This window comes from Giraffa tippelskirchi, chromosome 10 (assembly GCF_054371585.1).
Source record: "Giraffa tippelskirchi isolate mGirTip1 chromosome 10, T2T-mGirTip1v1.2.pri, whole genome shotgun sequence".
NCBI classification, from domain to species: domain Eukaryota; kingdom Metazoa; phylum Chordata; class Mammalia; order Artiodactyla; family Giraffidae; genus Giraffa; species Giraffa tippelskirchi.
Window position 1 is genome coordinate 21,270,822 of NC_137284.1, and position 22,728 is coordinate 21,293,549.

General features: G+C 37.5%; 1 protein-coding gene across 2 annotated transcripts in view; it reads left to right on the plus strand.

Moving 5' to 3' along the window:
• LOC145523899 (olfactory receptor 8D2-like) overlaps positions 1 to 22,728 on the plus strand; it is a 147,202-nt gene that overhangs the window by 106,102 nt on the left and 18,372 nt on the right. Inside the window, exon 3 of one of the 2 annotated variants that reach the window (XM_081535153.1) lies at positions 19,157 to 22,702. The exons of the other annotated variant lie outside the window; for it this stretch is intronic. Within the exon in view, the coding sequence (XP_081391279.1) occupies positions 21,645 to 22,571 (927 nt within the window). The 5' untranslated portion in view covers positions 19,157 to 21,644 and the 3' untranslated portion in view covers positions 22,572 to 22,702. Of the gene's footprint in view, positions 1 to 19,156; positions 22,703 to 22,728 lie in introns of those variants that run through there. 2 annotated transcript variants of the gene reach the window in all.

Below are 22,728 nucleotides of genomic sequence, written 5' to 3' on the forward strand. Positions count from 1 at the left end.
ATTATTAGAAGCCACTAAAGTTCAGTATTACAGTAGTTCAGTTTAAACATCCAAAGCCAGAAATTGTGTGATGGCTAAGGGACATGGGTGGAGGTCATTGTGGTTATATATGTTGTGATTTGGTGTAAGAGAAATGTTGAATATGTTCTGATGGCTCTTAGAGAAAAATAACACAATTTTCAGAAATATTTATTGAGTTTCTTCTAGGTACTCTGCATTGTCTTAGATCTGGGAGCCATATAGTAAACAAAGTAGAAGAAATGTTTTTCTTTATAGAATTTACAGTTTCTAGGAGCACAGATAATCAGGTGGCAAAAAGGTCTGATGAGTGCTATGGTGGAGAACCTAGTGAAATTTATAAGCATGCATAATGGCAGCTGACGTTTATTGACTATTTACCATATTCCAGGTACTTTCTTAACCAGTTCACTTAGGCTTTTTCCATTAAATCAACACAGTAGTTCAATGAAACAGAAACTGTTTCTACCATCACTATTTTACAGGATGGAACAGAAAGAGAAGTCACTTGCCCAAATAATTGTAGTTTGTAAGTAGATAACTAAGGTTCACAACACTCTCTCTAACTCCGTAGCCCCTATTCTTTTCTGTGATGAGAAGAAATTGATAACCTTAGTTACTGAAATGTAACAGAAAATGACCCAGTGGGAGAATCAGGTAGAGATTTCAAGTAAGTTTTTAAAAGCATAAACTATAGAGGAATGTTGTTGTTGTGTTACTAAGTCATGTCCAACTCTGTGACAACATGGACTGTAAACCACCAGATTCCTCTGACTATGGGATTTCCAGGTAAGAATACTGGAAGAGGTTGCCATTTCCTTCTCCAGGAGATCTTCCTGACCCAGGGATCAAACCTGTGTCTCTTGCATTGGCAAGCAGTTTCTTTCCCACTGAGCCACTGGGGAAGTCCCATAGAAGGAGTATACAACATTGCAAATTATTTCAGAGATATTCTAGAGAGAGAAGAACTGAAATGAGTTGCTGCAACACTTGAAAAATTTCAGATAAAGAAATAAGGAAACCTGGAAATAGGAGCCTTACAGAGAATATATGCATTGAGGAAATGGGAATAAAGAAGGAATGAAATGATTTATTTCAAGAGTCTTCTCCAACACCTCAGTTCAAAAGTGCCAATTCTTCAGCACTCAGCTTTCTTTATAGTCTAACTCTCACGTCCATACATGACTACTGGAAAAACCATAGCCTTGAGTAGATGGACCTTTGTTGGCAAAGTAATAGCTCTGCTTTTTAATATGCTATCTAGGTTGGCTATAACTTTTCTTCCAAGGAGTAGGTATCTTTTAATTTCATGGCTGCAATCACCATCTGCAGTGATTTTGGAGCCTCAAAAAATAAAACCTGTCACTGTTTCCACTGTTTGCCCATCTATTTCCCATGAAGTGATGGGACCGGATGCCATGATCTGTTTTCTGAATGTTGAGCCTCAAACCAACTTTTTCATTCTCCTCTTTCACTTTCATCAAGAGGCTCTTTAGTTCTTCTTTGCTTTCTGCCATCAGGGTGGTGTCATCTGCATATCTGAAGTTATTGATATTTCTCCCGGCAATCTTGATTCCAGCTTGTGTTTCATCCAGCCCAGCATTTCTCACGATGTACTCTGCATAGAAGTTAAATAAGCAGGGTGACAATATACAGCCTTGACATGTCCTTCCCCTATTTGGAACCAGTCTGTTGTTTCGTGTCCAGTTCTGTTTCTTCCTGACCTGCATACAGATTTCTCAAGAGGCAGGTCAAGTGGTCTGGTATTCCCATGTCTTTAAGAATTTTTCCACAGTTTGTGGTGACCCACACAGTCAAATTCTTGGCATAGTCAATAAAGCAGAAATAGATGTCTTTCTGGAACTCTCTTGCTTTTTCGATAATCCAATGGATGTTGGCAATTTGACCTCTGGTTCCTCTGACTTTTCTAAAACTAGCTTTAACATCTGGAAGCTTATGGTTCATACACTGTTGAAGCCTGACTTGGAGAATTTTGAGCATTATTTTGCTAGCGTGTGAGATGAGTGCGATTGAGAGGGAGTTTGAGCTAATTTACCAAAATTATAATCAATATATGTACCACATCTTTATCCAATCATCTGTCAATGAACATTTATATTGTTTTCGTATCATGGCTATTGTGAATATTGCTGTTTTGAATATAGGAGTACATGTACCTTTTGGAATTGTAGCTGTGGCTGGATATATGCCCAGGAGTGGCGTTGCTGGATCTAAGGTGATACTTTTGACATGTTTGAAAAAAGCATAGTGGTTTTATTTATTGACAGGAGTGAGGGAAAGAGATGATGATAAGGGCTGAGATGTAACATATTGGCTTCTGCAGGCCATTGTAAAACTTGGTACTTTGAGTGAAATTGAATACAGGAATTTATAACACAGTGACATGCTTGAAAAAGATGATCTTGGTTGCTGTGTTGGGAATAGACTGTATGAGACAATGGATGAATCAAGGATTTAGTCAGGAGGACTTACTTCGTAGTAATAAAAGTAAGAAATAACATTTTCTCAAATTTAGGTGGTTGTATCAGGGCTGTGATATATAGTGTAATTATGCATGTATTAAAAGTAGTCATATTTTATTGTACGATGTTTAAAAACTTTTGTTTGGGAAGAGATAACTTAAGCAAACCAGATCTAATAGTAGATCAGAGAAATATATAATGTAATGATGGTGACAAACATTAGACTAATATCTATTATTGTCAAATTAATAATAATATAAAATGTATTGAATATATTCGGTCTCCTACCCCACTTGTGGCACAGAGCTCCTAAAACCCTTGTAATTCAAAGGATGACAAAGATAAAGGTACACTTGGTTATGTTAATGTGGTGACTTTGGGACTTCATCTAAGGATGCTGACTGGTTGTCAGAAGAACCAACCTTGTTATTAGGGGGTTGGAGCTTCCATTCTCTTCCTAGAACTTCTAGAATTCCATGGAGGGGAGAGGGGCTGAAGACTGGGTTCAATCACCAATGGCCAATGATTTAATCAACCATGCCTGTGCAATGAAGCCTCCATTAAATCTCAAACTGATGGGATTCCAAGAGCTTCTATGTTGGTGAAAGTGTGGAGATGCTGGGAGAGCTGTGTACCTGAGAAGGGCATGGAAGTTCCACACTCTTGCTGCAGACCTTGCCCTATCCATCTCTTCTATCCAGATGTTCATCTGTATCCTATATCAGATCATTTTATAATAAGCTGGTAACTATAAGTAAATTTTTCTTGTGTTCTGTGAGCCACTCTAGCTGATGAATCGAACTTGAGGAGGGGATCCATGGGAGACATTCTGGGAATTTATCCCATTAAAATAAAAGTACTGGAATATCAAGTGTATGTACAATGTTGAATATTTTAGCATTGCTGTTGGATAGAAATTATGGATCTCTATCAACGGGGAGTGGTTTAATGTATTAGAATATATCCACAACATAGACTTTTAGAGACATTTTAGTATAATTCCGTTAGATGAAAAAAGCAAAGGATCAAAAATATGAAGTTTGTAATCAATTGTTAAGTCTTTATAGTTGTAATTATTTTTTATATCAGTGAGTAGGAAGATATAGAAAGGTGTTCTTGGTTACAAACATGAATAATTGAGGGTGACTGATGGACAAGAGGTCATATAGGAAGGAGAGTGCTAAGGAAAAGGAAATGATATGTGTTGGGGTCCTTTAATGGACCGGGATCTGGTGGTCTGGAGTCGACGATAAGAAAATGAAGGAGAGAAAGATAGAGAGAGAGAAAAGGAAAGAGAGAGAGAAAGAAAGACACGGGGACCCAAGCCTCTGATGGAGGAAGGGTGCTTTAATGATCTTTTTATGAGTATATATATGCTGTGTTACAAGAAATTTCTTTTGACAATGATAAAGGTCAGAAAACCAAATGTACAGCAACCATTACTAAGGGAACAAGGGAATAATAATAGTCACAAGATCAGGAGACAAACCATATCTCAAGAAAGAGGATCGAGACTAACTAGTTTTGCCTAAGGAGAATGTTTACTGAAGGAGACCCGAGCCCGTCTCATTCCATGACCTCTGTCCTGGGAACAGTGTGCCATTCCACTTGATAAGGAACAGAGGTTTTATGAGAAACAGCACGTAGGAATCCTCCTGTTAAACATCCCCTGATAGATATGCTTTAAAAATAGAAAGTATGCATCATATGGTCACTTATGCCATAATGTTAAAAACATGTATGTGTCGGAAGATGTGCATGTCATATTTCTATAGGTTTAAAAATATCATTAGCTATGTGTTAGCAATAGTACACAAAAGTCAAAGAAACACTAGAAGAAAGACACGGGAAGAGAAAATCCCTAATGTGAAATTTTGAGTAAAATAATGAGCTTCCAAAGACACCAGGGTTAAATTATCTTCATACTGTGTAAACAATTTCCTACGTCTGTATTTCCTCGAGGATTTGCACTATGCAGAGGCTCCTGAGAAAAATCTCTTTATCAAATCCCTGAGACCTTGAAACTCAGAATAAAATACATATTATTATGTACATATTATTATGTTGAAAACCAAGAGTGCTGTTTGGATTCCTTTTTGTGGTTTAATGATCACCTCTGGGCAAAACCTTAATTAAAAATCATGATCTTCATCTGACTGACTGACTCTCAGAGCAAAAGAAATGCTAAGATTTATAAATGCTCTGAGTCCCTCCACAGGGATGGAGGAGACAGGAAGAGTTCAGTTCTGCTGCCTCTTGCAGCAGATCTCTTCCTCTTTGGAGAGCCATGGTGGAGGGGAAACCACAAAGACAGTTCTGATGCCTGTAGGCAAAGAAGATTGGGCATTGAATCCTTTTTGGGTTTTGTGTGTGTGTGTGTGTGTGTGTGTGTGTGTGTGTGTAGAAGGCACATTTTATTTTACTTTTTTTCTTTTTTTTGTATTGGTTTTGCCATACATTGACATGAATCCTCCATGGGTGAACATGTGTTCCCCTTCCCGAACCCCCCTCCCACCTTCCTCCCCATCCCATCCCTCTGGGTCATCCCGGTGCACCAGCCCCGAGCACCCTGTATTATGCAAAAGAACTAAACAGACATTTCTCCAAAGAAGACATACAGATGGCTAACAAACACATGAAAAGATGCTCAACATCACTCATTATCAGAGAAATGCAAATCAAAACCACAATGAGGTACCATTTCACGCCAGTCAAAATGGCTGCTATCCAAAAGTCTACAAGCAATAAATGCTGGACAGAGTGTGGAGAAAACAGAACTCTCTTACACTGTTGGTGGGAATGCAAACTAGTGCAGCCTCTATGGAGAACAGTGTGGAGATCCCTCAAAAAACTAAATCCTTTTTGTTTTTATGTCTTTCACAACCCATAGCCATTGGAAAGTAACAGATTTTTCTGCTTCCCCCAGTTCTGGTCCTGAGATAGAGATAACTAATGGGTCTGTGGGGGAGGAAATTAGAAATTAAAGGTAGTGCTGAGATCAGTGAGTTTGCAATGTTTCTAAGCTTTGTACTCTTTAGGGAATTTCTTATGCAGGAGACCCAGGTTCCATGCCTGACTTAATGATTTCCTTGTTGTGTATGCTTGAGAAACCAAAGGTTCTCTTTGAGTCTCTGTTTCCCCAACTCTGCTGTGGACTTGTGATTATGATCGCCCCTTACATAGTGTCCAGTCTGGATTAGTAGCTAGCACAGGGTACATGAAGTGTGGTGAGTAAATATTAACAAATACAAACTTAAGCAGGTGAAGGAATAAAAACTGTTAGTGACAAATTGAGGGGAGGAAAGATGACAAATGCTTGCTCTTCTTACATTCTCTTACACTCTTACATTCTCCCAGTATTACTACGCTGATGCCCCCTAGGCACTTGCCTTTCTCAGTATGAGCAGAGCCAGATCCATTTATTTATTATTTATTTCTGTAAAATAGTTAAGCCTCAGCAGAGTCTTTGGGCTTCTTGGCTCCTGAATGGACTGGGCATGGGATTGCATAGTGAATCTGAGTTCTGCCTCAAATATGATTCTATTCCCCTCTCTTTCAGATCCCACTGGAAGAGAATGGATATTGGAAATAGCTCACTGATCACTGAGTTTATCCTTGTGGGTTTAACTAAATATCCGGAGATCCAGGTACCCCTGTTCTTCCTCTTCTTGGCAATTTACATCATCACCGTGACAGGAAACCTGGGCTTGGTCACTCTAATTAGACTGACTTCTCACCTCCACACTCCAATGTACTACTTCCTCTTTAATTTATCCTGCATTGATCTTTGTTACTCTTCTGTCATCACCCCCAAACTGTTGGTAAACTGTGTCAAAGAGGAACACCATCTCCTATGCAGGATGCATGGCTCAGCTGTTTTTCTACTGCTTCTTTGTCAATGCAGAATGCTATGTACTAACAGTGATGGCCTATGACCGCTATGTGGCCATCTGCAAGCCCCTGCTATACAAGGTCACCATGTCCCCTCAGGTCTGTTCTCTGCTGACTGTGATTGTATACTTGGGGGCCTTTATTGCTGCCTGGGCCCACACAGGGTGCATGTTAAGGTTGACCTTCTGTGATGCCGAGACCATCAACCACTACATGTGTGACATCCTCCCCCTCCTGGAGCTCTCCTGCACCAGCACTCACATCAATGACCTGGTGGTTCTCATCATCGTTGGCTTTGATGTTGCTGTGCCTGGACTCACCGTCATTGTCTCATATGTTTTTATCCTCTCCAGTATCCTCCGCATCAGCTCCACTGAAGGAAGGTCCAAAGCCTTCAGTACTTGTAGCTCACATATAATTGTTGTTACTGTTTTCTTTGGGTCAGGGGCATTCATGTATCTTCATCCTTCTTCTGTTTTGTCCATGAACCAGAAGAAAGTGTCCACCATATTCTATACCATTTTGGTGCCCATGCTTAATCCTCTGATCTACAGCTTCAGAAACAAGGAGGTTAAGGTTGCCCTGAAAAAAACCTTGAATAGAAAAATATTTTTCTGAACTGGAACAGTATTAATTATGGTAATACAATACACCTTTCTTTCAAAATCATTTTTTTCTATATAGAGTTCTTTCACACAGGAAGAAGTGAGTTATAAAAGGAAGACTGTATAATAGAAAGACTTTGATTTAGAAGGTTTGGGTTGAACACTCTGCAAAATATGGATATCCTGTTACTTTATATTGTTATTGGGAAGAAACTGATGCATCTTAATATTGGTAGCAAAGAATTGGGGGTCTCACAGTTGTGAAATTAATCCCTTCCTCCTTTTTCTTCTTTCTCTATTTCTATCTTCCCTCCCAATGCTTTCCTCTTAAACATCAGAAAGACTATTCACACCTTTTTAAAGTAAGTTGACTAGTTCATAGTAGATAAGAATGTTCTGATTATGGAAAATTTCTACACAGAAAACAAAGGTAGGACTCACATTTGAACTTCAAACCTGTGTTTAACTGACTAATATCTCTGTTTGAATGCTCTATAGGCATCTGAATTGAACTTGTAAGTATCAACTTAATCACAGAAACATCACTAAGCCTACCAACTCTCTTCTCTTCTTTTGATCTCTGTCGTTGTGAATGGCACCATCTACTTAATTGCTCAAATCCCAAATTGGTATCTTCCTTGATCCACCTCTCTTTTCTTGTTCTCCACACCCAATTTATTAATTGCTAACAATTCTTGTTCTTATGAACATTTCTCATCCAGACACCAGCCTTCCAAATGGCTTCTCCCTTTCTTGTCTTCCCCCTTAAAATCCACTCTCCATACTACAACCAGAATGCTCTTTCCATACTTCAAATAAGATCACATTTACCTTGATTTACTCTGTTCACTGGAATTTCTTTCAAGGTAAAACCAAATTTCCACAGTAGGCCAAGCAAAGATCTTTCGGTTTGAACCCTGTTCACCTTTCCAGCCTGATCTTCTGTCACAGCAACTCCTTCCTCCCTGTTTCTTCCCAGTACCCTGCGCTAAAGTCATACTGAACTTTCCCAAATTAAATAAACTCTTGTTCCTTTGCATTACTTTTCTACAAGCTCTTCTCTTAGTCTGGAACACCTTCATATACAAAGAAAGAGTCCTTTCTCTTACTCAGCCTGTCTATCCTTCAGGTATTAGGTTATCCAGAACTCTGGGAGGTCTTTCCTGGATGGAACGATGGGTAGACAACCTTCAGGTATATGCTTACCCTCTCCTGGCACATATTCCACTGTACTGAAATTTCTTTCCTTCTTAAATATTCAACCTCACTCTGCATATTTAATTATAAGAAAAATTTAAGTTATTTATTTGCGGGAAAAATTTTAGTTCAATATAAGGGAATATGTTAGGTAAGACATAAGTTTATTTATTCAACTTGGATTTTCAAAAGTGGGAAGAGAATCACATGATAACTTATAGAGTATAGAGAGGATTTCTCTTGTTTTCATTTTTCTACCTTTCCATGAAAACTCATTTTGCTCACTGAACAATGAGGCTTCCTCCCTGGTTATATTCTATTTGCTTTCCTTTTTCTAGCATGCTCTTATTACCTATTTATAACCCACCTTGTTTTCTGTTGATGTTTTAGGTGTCAGTTGAATGGAAACCTGTCTAACCCACCTTGCAAAGTTTAGGTGCTCTTTTTTTTGTATTTCCCAGAGTGTAGTAGTCAGGCCTGACACGAAGTAATGGGAGCAATTTTCACATGTTTTTCTAATCATCTGATTATCTGTCGTCCCTGTGAGGGAAGGCACCTTGGATATCTTCTTGGTTATATATCTAGGGCTTAACAAAGTGTTGGGTGTTTAGTAAAGGCTCAATATTTATTTCTGGAATAAGTGAATGCTTCTATTTGATTTTAAACTTTGAGTCAAAGAAGAGAGATATTTGGGGAGAAGGTGAGTCATTCTAAGAATTATTGCCACTTCTCCCTCCTAGAATGATTTTTTTAACAGTTTACTTCCACGGTTCTTTTCTTAATGCACAGAGATGGAAAACAAAAATGGATTTATTTTTATGTAGATTGTTGAGTGTATTTAAGAATCAAGAAATGAAGGTAAGAGTTGGACAGACTCCTATAAGCCCATTAGGGTGAGCGAGCTCACAGTTTCTGGTTTAAATTTTTACTACCTGGGTTTAAATTTCAGTTCTGCCATTTGCGAAATATGTGACTCTGAAAAAGTTACTTAACATTTCAGAATATCTGTTTCCTCATTTCCAAAGTTACAAAAATAATGGTACCAATTTAAAAGGATTTTTGTGAAGGTTGTTACTTATTTTCTTTGGATTCAAGCTACAGTAAATGAGGTATAGTCCTGGATTTTACCCTACATAGTAGTATCATTTCATTTTTAGAACCTCAGTTTCATAATATGAAAAATAAGAGCCTTGGCTGGATGATAACATGTGTTCTATTCATTAAAAAAATCTTGCAATCACTGTGCCTCAGTTTCTTGATTTATACGCTAATAGGATTGAACTGAATTAATCATTCTTAACTTGGGTATGTGTTAGAATCATTCAGAGTAATAATTCATATTATTATCTTCTTTTCCATTTAAAGACCTACTGCACTGGAATACATCTGAGATCAGGACTCAAGAATATGCCCTTTTAAAATTCTTTTCAAACGATTATATTACTGTTTGGTTAACTGGTGATTTGGAGCTTTCCACTTCTAATGTTCTGTGACTCTAAAATTGTCTCTTGACAAGGAGATATGTGGGCACATATAAACTTTTAATACTAAGCAATTTCATGGTATCAAAAAAGTTAATTAGCTATTTCAAGAAGGAAAGAGGAGTCAGTAGTATTCAGTTCTGTAGAGAGTTTAGATGGCTTTTGCATTGGGAATCTATAAACTCTGGAAGATAATATTATGGAAATGATAGAAGCAGAAGACTGTTTGCAGTTGATTAAGTAGTAGAGGACAGGGAGGGAGTAGAACATATTCATAGATTACTCATGTGAGTATTTTTCCAATCTCAGGGTGAGTGCAGAAAAAGAAACTATAAAACTTTTTCAAAAACTTAGTGAAAACTTCTGTAAATACAAAAATAGAGAATAAAAGATACCAACTTTCACCTTTTGCTATGTGCTGAATTAGATACTCTAGTGGGCCCCATTTCTACAGAATAGCTAGATCTTGCATCAGATATCATATACATCAAATTGTACAATAAAATATACAGGAAATTGCCAAGGGGAACAGGAACCCGTCTCCTTGTACGGCGAGACTGAACTTCCATGATGCCAATATTGTCAACCACCATCTTTGTGATGTACTTCTTGTGCTTTAGCTTTCCTGCACCAGTACTTGCAACAATGAGCTTGTGGTTTGTCTTCTAATAGGATGAACATTTTGGTTCACACAAGCACTACTTTCACCTATACTTTTACCATCTCCAGTATTGTCTCTGTCAGCTCCACAGAGAGCAGAGCTAAAGCTCTGATTCAGTACCCCAGTACCCGAGGTTCCCATACAATGACTATTTCACTTTTCTTCTTGGAAATAGCATTTATGTACCTCTCAGCTTCTAATGTAGAGTCTATGGGCTGGGGAAATGTGATCTCAGTCTTTCATACAAATGTTGGGCCCATCCTGAACTCCATTACCTATAGTCTAAGCAATAATGATGTCAATTTTCTATGAAGAAAACTCTAAGAAGAAACATATTTTCTTGGCAGCAACAGAATTTGTGTGAGGAATTTTGAGGACTGGATTGTTCTGCTGATTTTGTTTGGGTTTCTTCATGGCTGGATCTTCACCTTAATCAAATGGAAATGGAATATATTTTCTACTTCAATTCATAGTCTCTTCCTCCCTTCCATCCTTCTTTCCTTCCTTTTTTTTTTCTTTCTTTTCTTTCTTCCTTCTCTCTTTCTGAGGTTTCTCAGCATTTCCTCTCCCCTCTTCTCTTAGCTTTTACAATTGTAATTATGTAATTGCAACATTAAAGAAAACAGAGAAATTACTGTTACTCTGTCTTTGCTATGTGGAATGATATCTACCTCTAGGGCAAATATTGCAGATTCTGTAATAAATTAGTAGAATAATATCACAAAGTATCTATCTACACACTAAAGCGGTATGTCTAATAAGTTGACCACTTAGTGCTAAGTATGTCTTTGGTGTCAGTAATAGAATTCATATGACACAGACACAGTTTCAAATTTGCTCACAAAAACAAAAGCAGTGAACAAGAGCTTTTGTGATTTACCACTTTCATTCTTTCCTGGTTTTATTAACATTTGCAAAATTTTTGCCAACTTCTATTAGTCTTTAGAAATCATTAGATGAAAAAATATAAAATGGCAGTCAGTGTAGATGTGTGTTGAAAATAGGTACTATGGTGAATGCTGCCCTTCATAGTTTGATTTATATCAACTTCTCCAGCATTAGTGTGTTCTTCATAGTTTAAAGTATTCTTTGTTAACCCTATTATACTACTTGACACAGTTAATCTTGAAAAAGAATTACTTCTCTGCTACCCCTAATAGATTATGAAATCCTATAAAACTCAGACTCTTTTTTTTTTTTATCTTTGTATTCCTGGTGTTCGACACAGTTTTTGTTTGGAAATCATTCAGTGTTTTATACTCTTAATATTGTTATGTAAAATAAATTATAAAAAATACTTTTTGCTTCCAAAACATAAAAGCTGGTGTTTCAACCATTCAGCATGAAGATATTGCTTAATATAAAATTTTAAGAGATAATTAAAATGCTTCACAATTCTGCAATGTCTATCTTTGCATCTAATCTTAATGATTTTTTATTTAAAAATTTCAGAAAGTCAATATAAATCATACATATATATTTTATTTCTGTGGTTTTAGAGCATGAATTCATTAAAATCATTTTTAAAATGGCTGAAGTTTCATGTTTTAAGGTGTAAATAAGATATACGAAAGTATTTGTTAATTTCTGACAACAAACAATTTCACTTTGCTTTGACAATGAATTAGGTGAATATTTGTCTTAGAGATTGTTTTGATATGAAAAGTCGATTTTCAGCTGTTAATACATGGCACGCATATTGCTTTTCTCATTCCCAAGAGAAATTGTGCAGTGGAATAGAAAGCAAGGAATTTTATTGAGGGTAAGTGAAAAAGCTGAAAGAAATTAAAAGAGTGTTAGAATGTTAAGAGATGTTTTATTAACATTGGCAGCAATTTTCAAGAATATATCTGTAGGGCTAAGATAGCTGGTTGATTTAAAAATATGCTGTTGATGTATTCCACTGAGTAAAAGAAAATTATTTTGAAAATCTATCTCAGAAGTCCCAATACTTCTAAATTTATCCAACCGCAATATTTACTTTTTATTTATTTTTACTAAATCTGTCATATCTGTTCAAAAGCAGATTAACTAGTGTACCATGTAGAGATTTGTAGGCAACATTAAATTATCAGAATAAGACAATATGGAAAAGATTCAAAATAGCCACTGTGTATGTATATTCAAAGTGAATACCATAACAATACTGCCTTTCATAATTCGGCCTCTATCAATGCTCCAGCATTTTCTCTTGGTATACTGCCTCCTTCTAGCCCCTCTCCCTCTCAAAAAACCCACTTTCTCCCCTAATATTCCAACTATCTCTTAACTGTATATTTGCTTTATGTCTTCCCCTTCTTTGAATTCAGTTGTTGCTTCATCTTGGGTAATAATACTGGGATGCCTGAAAAATATGCAAAACTTCTCTGGGTGGAAATTTCTCATATGTCAGTCTGCAGGGCATTTTCTCAGGGAAAATTAATACTTAAACAGAAGAGGGAATGATTCAGTGTGAGTGGGAAGTAGAACATACAAAAAATAGACACATTAGAGCTTCAGCAATTTTTATTAGTAGAATATTAATCTGTAAAAGTTATTGTGGAGTATAGAGGGGCTACTTGCACTCCGAGAGCAGAGGATTAAGGGGATACTTATACTCTGCTCTTGGAGTTTCCCTCCATATGGAGCAGGAGCATTAATGCAATCACCTTGCCTTTCTCTAGCCATTACCTGATTGGGAAGAACATTTACCTTCTTCTTTTTTCGTTTGTTGTTCAGTTGCTCAGTCGTATCCGACTCTTTGTGAGCCCATGGATTGCAGCATGCCAGGCTTCCCTGTCCTTCACCATCTCCTGGAACTTGCTCAAACTCATGTCCATTGAGTCAATGATACCATCCAACCATCTCATCCTCTGTTGTCCCCTTTTCCTCCTGCCTTTGATCTTTCCCAGCATCAGGGTCTTTTCTAATGAGTTGGCTCTTCACAACAGGTGGCCAAAGTATTGGAGCTTCAGCATCAGTCCTTCTAATGAATATTCAGGATTGATTTCTTTTAGGATTGACTGGTTTGATCTCCTTGCAGTCCAAGGGACTCTCAAGAGTCTTCTCCAACACCACAGGTCAAAAGCATCAGTTCTTCGGTGTTCATGTGCTCTGTTGTGATACTCTATCCCAAATATAAGGCCTTCCCACTGCAGCGAGAATTAAGCCTGGTGAATAGATTAACAACTATATAACCATGTATTAGGAAGTGTTATGAACTTAAAATGTCACATACAATTTAAAAATACTGAAAATATGAATAATTTTACATACATTTGAAAACTTAGATGCAAACAGTAACTTTGTTTAAAAACACAGCTTATCATAAACTCACTTTAAAAAATAGTCTGTACATATGTCTCTTCCTATGGTTAATTCACGTTAATATATGGCAGAAAGGAAACCAATATTGTAAAGTAACAATCTTTCAATTAAAAATAAATAACTTTTTTAAAAAGTCTGAATAAACCTTTAAACAATAAAGAAAATCAAATAAATATGTTAAAATCTCTGTATTCACAAAAATGCTATGATAGATTTACATATAAATTCTAACATAACTTCAAGCATAAATGACCTCTAATTTATGTGAGCATTTTTGTGGAGAGGAACTAGGGGGCTAACTCCCTCAAATTGTTAACAATAACACTGAGATCTCACCAAAAGATGATAGTTTAAGAAAGTACAATTAATAAGACAACTTAACCTGTTTGGAGGGCTTGCCTGGTGGCTCAGCTGGTAAAGAATCTGCCTGCAATTCGGAAGACCTGGGTTCAATCTTTGGGTTGGGAAGATCCCCTGGAGAAGGGAATGGCTATCCACTCCAGTATTCCAGCCCAGGGAATTCCATGGACTGTATAGAGTCCATGTGTTGCAAGAGTCAGATACGGCTGAGCAACTTTCACTTTCAACCTGTTTGGAAGCATCAGAAATTTTCTTTTGCTGTTATGATATAGAAATACTTAAATTGATTGAGATTTGACCTGGTGGCCCAAAGTAATTAAAATATTGAAATCATTCATTACACAAAAGAATTAGATTTATTCCAGAAACAACTATATTTGAGACCCTATGTTCCCTTTATTAATTTTATGACAGAAAACAGATGGGCTATTAAATAGAAAAAATTCAAAAGCTTTCCCAGACAGAACATCTCTTTAGGACTGTCTGAGACTAGAGTAGAGATTCAGACAAAAAATTTTTGCTAGGAGGAATGTTTGGTGAAACAGTTTGTAAATTCTACAGTATTATAGAAGACAATGTATGTATCATTACTGTGTTTTACTAACAGAGACCAGTCCCTTGGGTGATGATATCTTTTTGAGACCTAATTTTTTTTTCATTGATTGTCTAATGCACATAAGGCCAAATCTTGAGAGATTTGTAGATCTTTGAGAATTAGTAGCTGTATATTTCTAAGCCACATCTCAGTATCTGCAAACAACATCAAGATCCAGTCTTTGAAAGGAAATAAATATCTTAAGGTGAGTGGACATAAACTCCTCAGCAGAGACAAAGTTCAAAGTGATGCCTGGATTGGTTCTATTTTAACACTCTAATTAATATTTTTTTCTCCATGATATTAGGTTAATAGTATGAAATAGTTATTCAGTACTTAATATATACCAATTTTTAAATAACCTCTATTAACTAAAAAGATATTAGGAGACAGGTTTTACAGATGAAGACGTTGAGTCACAAGTGATATAATTGCCCTAAATCACACAAATCTTAAGTGGTAAAACCAACACATGATTTTAGGTAGACTGAGCCTAGAGTGATGTTAAAGCTCTAATCACTATGTTACACTATGCTTTATTTTTTGAGATTATATTCATTTAATTTTTCAATGACTGCAAAAAGACATACATTGCAAGACAAGCCAACTGTTCTGAAAACTTTGCCTGGAGAAAGGTAATCCTGAACTCTAAATGTACTTCTTTGCTTTTTGTCAGTCCATACACTGGATGACAATTTTCTTGATCTAATTACCCATTATCTGCAATTCAGTTTCAATATTTCCTATCAGATGCTCCAATGAGCCAAACAATTTTCACAGAGCCCAATTATTTTAAACCTCTCTTGTCCTGAAATCTGTTACATTGGCTTAACTAAACACTAAATGATCTTTCTTATGTAGGTGGAAATTGCTAGCAAAATGGTGTTCTATCCAAGGCAGAACTGGCAGATGCAACTCTAAATTATCAGACTTAAGTTGGAGGACTGCTAACTGTCATTGTTAAAATTTAAGAAATTGGTGAGAATATTTACATATGAAAAGGTCAGAATGCTTGGCTATATTGTTATTGTTGTTGTTCAATTGCTAAATTGTATCGGACTCTTTGTGACCCCATGGACTACAGCCCATCAGGGATTGGCGGCACTTCAGGCTGGTTTTAGAAAAAGCGGAGGAACCAGAGATCAAATTACCAACATCCATTGGATTATGGAAAAAGCAAGCGAGTTTCAGAAAAACATTTATTTCTGCCTTATTGACTATGCCAAAGCCTTTGACTGTGTGGATCACGACAAAGTGTGGAAAATTCTTAAGGAGCTCAGAATACCAGACCACCTGACCTGCATCTTGAGAAATCTGTATGCAGGTCAGGAAGCAACAGTTAGAGCTGGACATGGAACAACAGATTGGTTCCAAATAGGAAAAGGAGTACGTCAAGGATGTATATTGTCACCCTACTTATTTAACTTATATGCAGAGTGCATCATGAGAAACGCTGGGCTGGTTGAAGCACAAGCTGGAATCAGGATTGCCAGGAGAAATATCAATAACCTCAGATATGCAGAAGACACCACCCTTATGGCAGAAAGCAAAGAAGAACTAAATAGCCTCTTGATGAAAGTGAAAGAGGAGAGAGAAAAAGTTGGCTTAAAGCTCAACATTCAGAAAACTAAGATCATAGCATCTGGTCCCATCACTTCATGGGAAATAGATGGGGAAACAGTGGAAACAGTGACAGGTTTTATTTGGGGGGGCTCCAAAATCACTGCTGATGGTGATTGCAGCCATGAAATAAAAAGATGCTTACTCCTTGGAAGGAAAGTTATGACCAACCTAGACAGCATATTAAAAAGCAGAGACATTACTTTGTCAACAAAGGTCCGTCTAGTCAAGGCTATGGTTTTTCCATTAGTCATGTATGGATGTGAGAGTTGGACTATAAAGAAAGCTGAGCGCAGAAGAATTGATGCTTTTAAACTGTGTTGTTGGAGAAGACTCTTTAGAGTCCCTTGGACTGCGAGGAGATCCAACCAGTCCATCCTAAAGGAGATCAGTCCTGGGTGTTCATTGGAAGGACTGATGTTGAAGCTGAAACTCCAATACTTTGGCCACCTGATGCAAAGAGTTGACTCATTGGAAAAGACCCTGATGCTGGGAAAGACTGAGGGCAGGAGGAGAAGGGGACGACAGAGGATGAGGGGGTTGGATGGCATCACTGACTCAATGAACATGGGTTTGGGTGGACTCCGGGAATTGGTGATGGATAGGGAGACCTGGCGTGCTGCGGTTCATGGGGTTGCAGAGTCAGACACGACTGAGCGACTGAACTGAACTGAATGACCTCATCCTTTTGTTGCTCCGAGTGCTTTTCTGTGCAGCTTATTGCAATTGCTATTCCTAAAACAGCAGGAACACAGTTGACATAGTTGCTAACACAGCTCCTTCTTAAATCTGAATCCTGACTTCCTGTTATTCATAACCTCTAATATGCACCAAACTCTTGAAAATCCTTCCAAAGCCACTGTAGAAATGCCTGGAATCTCCTGACTGCTTTGCTTTTTAAATTATAATTAAATTTTTTTTTTTTTTTTTTTTTTGCTTTTCATGGTTAAGGAGAGTGCCCTTTTTTATGAGACCCTGGAACAAACACTGCTTTTCTTGGTGAATACACTCCTCTACTTTCACTTTGTGGGTAAGGGTGCCTGTTATTTTGGGGAACATTGGCATATACTGGTGAAATAGACTCAGAACATATTTTGTAAGTGCAAGAAATAACAAATGGTAACACAGTGGTATAGTTTTCAAATCTCAGTACAAGTCTTTATCATCATAGCTACTCTTTTTCTAGTTGAGGAAACAAAAGATTCAGAGAGGGTAAGTGACTTGCTTTAGTCACACAGAGTCTATACAAAGTGCTCTTAGACCATTCTTCAGACCCTGTGTGTCATTATACAGTCATAGCATTTAAGCTTTGAAATTGACAAAGATTTTGTTCTAAGACATACAGATGTTTTATAACATTTGCTTTGGATAAAGAAACAAACAGGATATCTCCTTTTCACAATATTTGAATTCTATGAAGAATTAAGCTTCATTCTCTACTCAAAAGATTAAACTTATGAATTATACTTTCTTGACAAAAATACCCACTTCATCAAATCCAAAGGGATAGACACCTGCTTTCCCAATAGTATTTGAGATTTGGGTATCAAGCCAATTTTGTTCTTCTCTCTCAAATAAAGTTACATCGTAGAAAGAATAAGAACAGGATTTCCCCCATAACTATAACTCTCTATTCCACATCCTGCAACAAATTAGTTTAGGAAAATGTTATTAGTGTTATGTTATCTTTCAGTGAGAGAAAATAGCAAATCAACATCTGCCCTAGATAGTCCTACATTAAAAAAAAGTAGAACTTTGCAAGAAGAGTTTTCTTAGATTTGTATTGTTAAAGAAACAAAACTTTAGAATTAGAACAAATTTAATTAGGCATACAAACACATACACACAGACATACACATATGCAAACACTACAGTCCATAGAATTCTCCAGGCCACAATACAGGAGTGGGTAACCTTTCCCTTCTTCAGGGGATCTTCTCAACCCAGGGATGGAACCCAGGTCTTCCGCATTGCAGGTGGAAGACATTGCAGCTGAGCCACAAGGGAAGACCCCACTTTATTGTTCAGTTCAGTTGCTCAGTCATGTCCAACTCTTTGTGACCCCATGGACTGCAGCACGCCAGGCCTCTCTGTCCATCACCAACTAATGGAGTTTACTAAAACTCATGCCCATTGAGTTGGTGATGCCATCCAACCATCTCATCCTCTGTTGTCCCCTTCTCCTCCTGTCTTCAATCTTTCCCAGCATCAGGGTCTTTTCAAATAGTTTTCTGGAGGTCTCCTTTTTTGCTGTTAAGCTTCTCTTCTTGCTATCCTGAGCCTTCTTTCTTGTGTCTCCCCTACTCTTTTAAAATTCTACCTTCATTCTGATCTCCTCCATGTTTGTTAGAAGTATTTCATAAGGAAAAGAATAACACCGCACTAAGAGAAATCTAAGTCGATTGGCAAATGGATAAATTTTATTAAATGATATTGTGACATTTATATTGGTGTCTTCAAGGTATTTTGGGCTTCCCTGATTGCTCAGTTGGTAAAGAATCCGCTTGCAATGCAGGAGACCCTGTTGAATTCCTGGGTCGGTAAGATCCACTTGGAGAAGGGATAGGCTACCTACTCCAGTATTCTTGGACTTCCCTTGTAGCTCAGTTGGTAAAGAATCCACCATCAGTGAGGGAGATCTGGATTCGATCCCTGGGTTGGGAAGATCCCCTGGAGAAAGGAAAGGTTACCCACTCCAGTATCCTGGCCTAGAAAATTCCTTGGAATATAGTCCCTGGGGTTGCAAAGGGGACATGACTGAGCGACTTTCACTTTCACTTTTCAAGGTATTTTTACTTACATTCAGTTTCTTGGTAAATTGTAAATCACTAGATCAATATCTCCAAATAAGTGAAGAGTTACTGCATATATATTGCTTTTCTCATTCTACTGGACTCCATCAAAGCATAATCTAATAATGGGCTTTATTTACTTGACAGATCAGCAACTTGAATCTCAACATCAACAGGAATATTTTGACAGGTTGAGAAATCTTTTTTGGTTCTGACCTCTGGACAACCCTTCCTACTGGTAATTATTTTAGTATTGTTTGGGATTAAAAAACGAATTTTAGTCAGTTTATGTGTGAGCCTATTTAAAAACTGTGCTACTCAACCCAAAATGAATGTTGGTCTGAATAACAAAAACCTCCACCTTCAGGAGGAGGTTCAGACAAATTTGTTCAGACAAATTCAGAGCATCTGCCTGGAGATGCTTGAATTTCATGGTCTTTGCTAATCTGGTTACTTTGAGCTTTATCCTGGCAACTCTCTCTTTTCTTAAGTTTTATGTTATTTTCTCAATTCAGAAACATTTTTTTCTCATGTGTTCTTTATTTTTCTTTTCCATTGTTGTTTACTACAGGATATTAAATATAGTTCCCTGGGCTGGCCTTGTTGTTTATCTATTTTATATTTAATAGTGCATGTCTGCTAATCCCAAACTCTTAATTTATCCTCCCCTACCTCCTTTCCCTTTGGTAACCACAAATTTGTTTTCTATGTCTGTGAGTGTGTTTATGTCTCACAAATAAGTTCATTTGTGTCATACTTTAGATTCCACATATAAGTGATTTCAAAAGATATTTATTCTCATGTGCTCTCAAAGATAATGACCCTGTGTAATTAACCTTTAATCAACACATATATTGAGCAACCTCAGCATGAAAAGAGAAAATAAATTAAAGCAAAGTCTCATAAATTTTTGTTTGTGATGAAACTGAATTTGTTTTTATTTTTCATGCAAAATAAAATCAAATTCTATATCACTCTATGTAAAGAAATTTTTCTCCATTGATTTTTTTCACTCAATGAAAACTTATTAAGCTTGATTCCTTTAGGTAATAAAGAATGCATGCACTGAAAGCAGGAATCTCTTTCCCCTGATTCCTCTTTAGGGGAAACTAAGTCAGTGAAGGAGAAATCCCCAGTTTTGATATAACAGCTTTGAGAGAGAAAGGTCAGTGCAAGTTTGGCCTCTGATTATGGACAACAGGGAAGAGCCAGGGGTAAAACACTGATTTGTTAATGGCTCAGGAAATATACCTGAAAGCTAATCTTACTTCTTTGCTGTTAGTTGAACAAGAAAGTTTTAAAATACAGACTAAGAACAGCCTTCGACATCTTATTTCTGTTAACCACACCTGCTGACAGAGGATGAAAGGAGTTTCCTGGCTTAACTAAAGTCTTCCATCCAGAGAACGATAGAAAGATAAGTAGGCATCTGAATTGATTAAAACCACTGATTCAATTTCTTTTTGTATAAACAATCTCTTTAATAAGTCTATTATGTTTCTAAATTCCCAGTTTTAGAGAATATTATGATAACTCATATAGATGGGTTGAGAAATCGAAAAGCATGACTTTCATTTCATTAGAGCTAGATTAGAAGCCATGTTTCAACCAAATTTGAAGGTTCTATTCATATATGTCAGAGAAAGGGATGGGCAACATTCCTTTAAGTATATTAAAGAAAAACTAATTAGCTCTTGAAAGTTTGTGCTTTTTTTTCAAAGTGAGGTAGTTGTTGGCTTAAGTCTGGGAGTAAAATGAAAAGGCTATGACTTATGGGGGGTATTTGAGTGTTGGGTGGAACCAAGGCTCTGGGCTATACTTATAGTCTTTGTCTTTGAGTGCTTGTTTGTTTTTGTTTTTTGGTAGATTCTTATTTAATTATTATTATTTTTAATTGGAGGATAATTGCTTTACAATGTTGTGCTGGCTTCTGCCATACAATAAATTGAATCAGTGATAGTTTTATGTATATCCCATCCCTCTAGAGACTCCCTCCCACCCCGACCACTTTAGGTCATCACAGAGTGCCGGGATGGGCTCTACAATGCTGGCAATACTAACTGAGAAAGTAGCACTGATGTATATACACTACCATGTGTAAAATGGATAGCTTCCTACTAGCTATCCATTTTACACATGAAAGTGAAAGTTGTTCAGTCATGTCTGACTCTTTGCAACCCCATAAACTCTACAGCCCATGGAATTCTCCAGGCCAGAATACTGGAGTGGGTAGCTGTTCCCGTCTCCAGGGGATCTTCCCAACCCAGGGGTCCAACCCAGGTCTCCTGCATTGTAGGCAGATTCTTCACCAGATGAGCCACCAGGGAAGCCCATTTTACGCATGGTAGTGTATATATGTCAACGCTACTTTCTCAATTTTTCCCACCCTCTCCTTCCCCAGCCATGTCCACAAGTCCATTTTTCATGTCTGCATCTGTATTCCTGCCCTGCAAATAGGTTCATCAGTACCATGTCCTTGAGCTTTTAAGAGATCACTGGAAAGGATGAAGACATGGGACAGAGGAAAGATGGAACCAGTCAAGACAGGACCTGTCAAGCTGCTTTGGGAATCAGAAAGTAGCTCTAATGCACCTATTTTGTCTCACTTCTTTCTGCAGATAATATCTTGTAAGGAATGACTACTTTAAATCATTCTTCAGTGACTGAATTTATCCTTGAAGGGTTAACAAAACGCCCAGAGCTTCAACTGCCTCTCTTCCTCCTGTTCCTTGGAATATATGTGGTCACCATGGTGGGGAACCTGGGCATGATCCTCTTAATCTCTATCAGTTCTCAACTTCACTCTCCAATGTACTATTTTCTCAGCCATTTGTCATTCATTGATCTCTGCTACTCCTCTGTCATTACTCCAAAGATGCTGGTGAACTTTGTGTTAGAGAAGAATGTTATTTCCTTCTTGGAATGCATGGCTCAGCTTTATTTCTTCCTTATTTTTGTAATAGCAGAAGGTTATCTTCTCACTGCCGTGGCATATGATCGTTATGCTGCAATCTGCAGCCCACTGCTTTACAATATTATCATGTCCTATAGGGTCTGTTCCATAATGATGTGTGTAGTATATTCACTGGGCTTGTTTGGGGCCACAGTTCATACTACCTGCATGTCAATGTTGTCCTTCTGTGGGTCTCATATTATCAGTCATTATTTTTGTGATATTCTGCCCTTGTTGAGTCTCTCTTGCTCCAGCACCCACGTTAATGAGATACTGTTGTTTATTATTGGAGGAGTTAATACCTTGGCACCGACACTGGCTGTACTCATCTCTTATGCTTTCATCCTCTCTAGTATCCTGCATATTCACTCCATCAAGGGGCAGTCCAAAGCCTTTGGCACTTGTAGCTCCCATCTCATGGCTGTGGTTATCTTTTTTGGGTCTATAACATTCATGTATTTCAAGCCCCCTTCGAGCAATACTATGAAACAGGAGAAAGTGTCCTCTGTGTTCCACACCACCGTGATACCCATGCTGAACCCCTTGATCTACAGTTTAAGGAACAATGATGTGAAGAATGCACTGAGGAAGGTGCTTGGGGGAAAGTAGTCACCCCAACAAAGGAGATTTCCACAGAGAGGAAGAAGTGAACCAGATGAAACATTGTCATGAGCTCTGTGTTCTTTTTCTCCTCTAGAGACAAAAATTCACTGTTACTTACAAAATATATATTTGTACTTGAGAATGTTTGAGGCATTTTTGTCAT